The sequence below is a fragment of the Toxorhynchites rutilus genome, chromosome 1 (assembly GCF_029784135.1).
Source record: "Toxorhynchites rutilus septentrionalis strain SRP chromosome 1, ASM2978413v1, whole genome shotgun sequence".
NCBI lineage: Eukaryota > Metazoa > Arthropoda > Insecta > Diptera > Culicidae > Toxorhynchites > Toxorhynchites rutilus.
In genome coordinates, this window is record NC_073744.1 from 133,826,987 (window position 1) to 133,829,360 (window position 2,374).

General features: G+C 39.9%; 1 protein-coding gene across 1 annotated transcript; it reads right to left on the bottom strand.

Annotated features, from left to right (window-relative positions):
• Nucleotides 1–366: 366 nt before the first annotated feature.
• LOC129762350 (uncharacterized) lies at nt 367–2,138 on the bottom strand. Its single transcript, XM_055760556.1, has 2 exons — nt 1,202–2,138; nt 367–1,055 (listed from the first exon to the last, which is right to left on the bottom strand). The coding sequence occupies exons 1-2, from the start codon at nt 1,872–1,874 to the stop codon at nt 823–825; spliced, it is 906 nt and encodes a 301-aa protein (XP_055616531.1). The 5' UTR covers nt 1,875–2,138; the 3' UTR covers nt 367–822.
• Nucleotides 2,139–2,374: the final 236 nt, after the last annotated feature.

The following is a 2,374-nucleotide window of genomic DNA, read 5'->3' on the forward strand; positions in this document are numbered from 1 at the left end:
GAGTGAAAAACATCTATCAATGAGTCAAACTGTATGGCATTATATTCACGGAACTGAATGGTCCTTGGACATAAATTATGATTAAAATCAAGAGATGCAAATACAAGATCGTGGTTGGACAGCACAGGAACTTCTATCTGGTTGAATCTCAAAACTTTAGAAGCATCGTTGGTCAAAATCAAGTCCAACAGTGATGCACCGTTCCTATGAAAAAACGTTGGCTCGCTTCCCAAGCATTGTACCGAATGAGTAGATAGCACGTTACGTAACCTATCCGACTTCGGTGAGTTTACCAAGAGATTAGTGTTAAAATCACCAAAGAAATAAATAAAGTTGTATAAACTTCCATATGTCAATAACAAATGTTCAAGTGATTCATTGCATTCTATTTCTGGTGGGTTGTAAAGCGCAGTCAGTAGTATTTTTTCGTTTTCCAGAAGTACTTCAATTGTGATAAATTCAGTATTAGTCACTCTGAATTGATTATTGGACTTCATGATCAAATTGCAGGTTATACCATTTTTTATGTAAATTAATACACCACCTCCCAAACGACCTACTCTGTCATGTCGAACAATATTATATCCATCAATGGATATAATAGAATTGTCAATATTCTCATTCAACCACGTTTCACTAACACACAGTATATCAACATTACTTATTTTAACAATCAGACGCAATTCCTCAATCTTGCAAAGCGCACGAGCACAAATACTTTGACAATTCACACAGCATACAGAGAGCTTATTTTTAATTAACGCAGATTTCATCACAGTACCTGGATTGCACCAGTTTGTCGAGGTGTTAGAATTGGAATTATTAGCCATTGGATAAATAGAAGGACTTAGCTATCAAAGGAGGATAATAAAAGAGCATTTCGTAAAAATCTACATTCTTCATTATAACAAACATCCTAGAAAAAGCATCAACATCATATTTTTTTGGCACAAACAGAAACAAGAAATATATGGATCGCCGTATACAGGAACAGTCAACAGATCTCACACAGCAGCAGAATATCATTTGGCAGCAACAGCAGCAACGCGAACCGACTTTCAGGAGGGGAATCATGGAAGAGAGGGAAGGAAAGAAGGATAAACAATAATTCATTAGGAAGGGTTTCACGATAGATGAAAATCATCGTCCGTAGATATGACGATCTCTTTCTCATCGCCAGTTCTCTTCACAAATAGGATACCATTCCGTGTAAATACTCCTCGCAGCCTCCCATCCTTCTTCAGTTGTAGTGCCTTGGATCGTAGTTTTCTGACGTTGGGTCCCAAATTTTCGTTGATATATATTCGTTTGGCAACCGAAAAACCGATATCAGAGAGCGACAGTGAACGTGAGCGAAGATACCGAGAGTAGAAGTCGTTACGCTGGACAGTGATGGCAAATTGTATCAGGATCGTATACACGCTTCCAGCCGTTAGCATTCCCTTGGAGAGTCTACGGATATCGACGAGCGGATAATTTGTCTCAGTATAGCCGAACGTTTTGCACCATGTGTGAAAATATGATAACAGGTTTTCTCCGTCCACATACGGGACTCCGCTCACCACAAGATCGTTTATTCGAGCAGATCTATCCAATGCCAGCGATGTTTCCTTGTCAAATGTGCGGTTGTTCTCATCTCGCAGCTTCTCAATATCCGAAGTAATTTCTTTTCGCAATTTGCTCATCTGTGTTGTAAGCGACGACAGGGAATCTCCGAGCTTTTTGAAGTCTTCCTTCACTGTACGTTGATAACTGGCTAGTTGTGATTGCATAAGATTGGCAAGGTCTGCTACAGTCATATCCGCTTCAGTACTCCTACCACCAGATCGTGCTAGGTCACTCCGTAGACGCATTTGACTATCTTTTTCAGTCATGTTGGTATCGATGGCGCACACAACTTAGATAACTGTTCGAATCTTTGTCTCTTTGTACCCCACACAATTGTCGTTCTGCGGTTGCACAAATAAAGAAAATGATCTTTTACACGGTAACTACCGTATATATTTGCATGAAACGACACGACACGAATTGGTACACTAAATCGGTGAATTGGTCAGCATTCGGCGATTTTACAGTTGGGAAAAGTAGCTTGTTTCACTGTTTGTACCGAGACGGAATATTTTTACGTGCACTTCATTCTACTACGCACACACAACACACACAAATTTGCTACAGAATCCGATAGATGAGGTTCTGACCTATCTTTCACATTGTCAAATACAGCTGGGAATGAGTTTGCAGCTATGTTATGACCAAAGGAGAGAGTCGATGTAAAGAAATCGACCACCCCCCACCCCTTTCATTTTGAGACCCTCATTTACTATCGCGGCTACATAATTTGCACCAACAAACAATCGTCCATCATAGCATCAGA

Excerpts from the sequence above, each read along its gene's own strand:
- LOC129762350 (XM_055760556.1), bottom strand. The coding sequence starts at position 1,874 with ATGACTGAAAAAGATAGTCAAATGCGTCTACGGAGTGACCTAGCACGA. Across the intron at positions 1,056-1,201 it reads AGGAGTATTTACACGGAATG|TCGGTTCGCGTTGCTGCTGT; the intron begins GTATCCTATTTG and ends CCCTCCTGAAAG.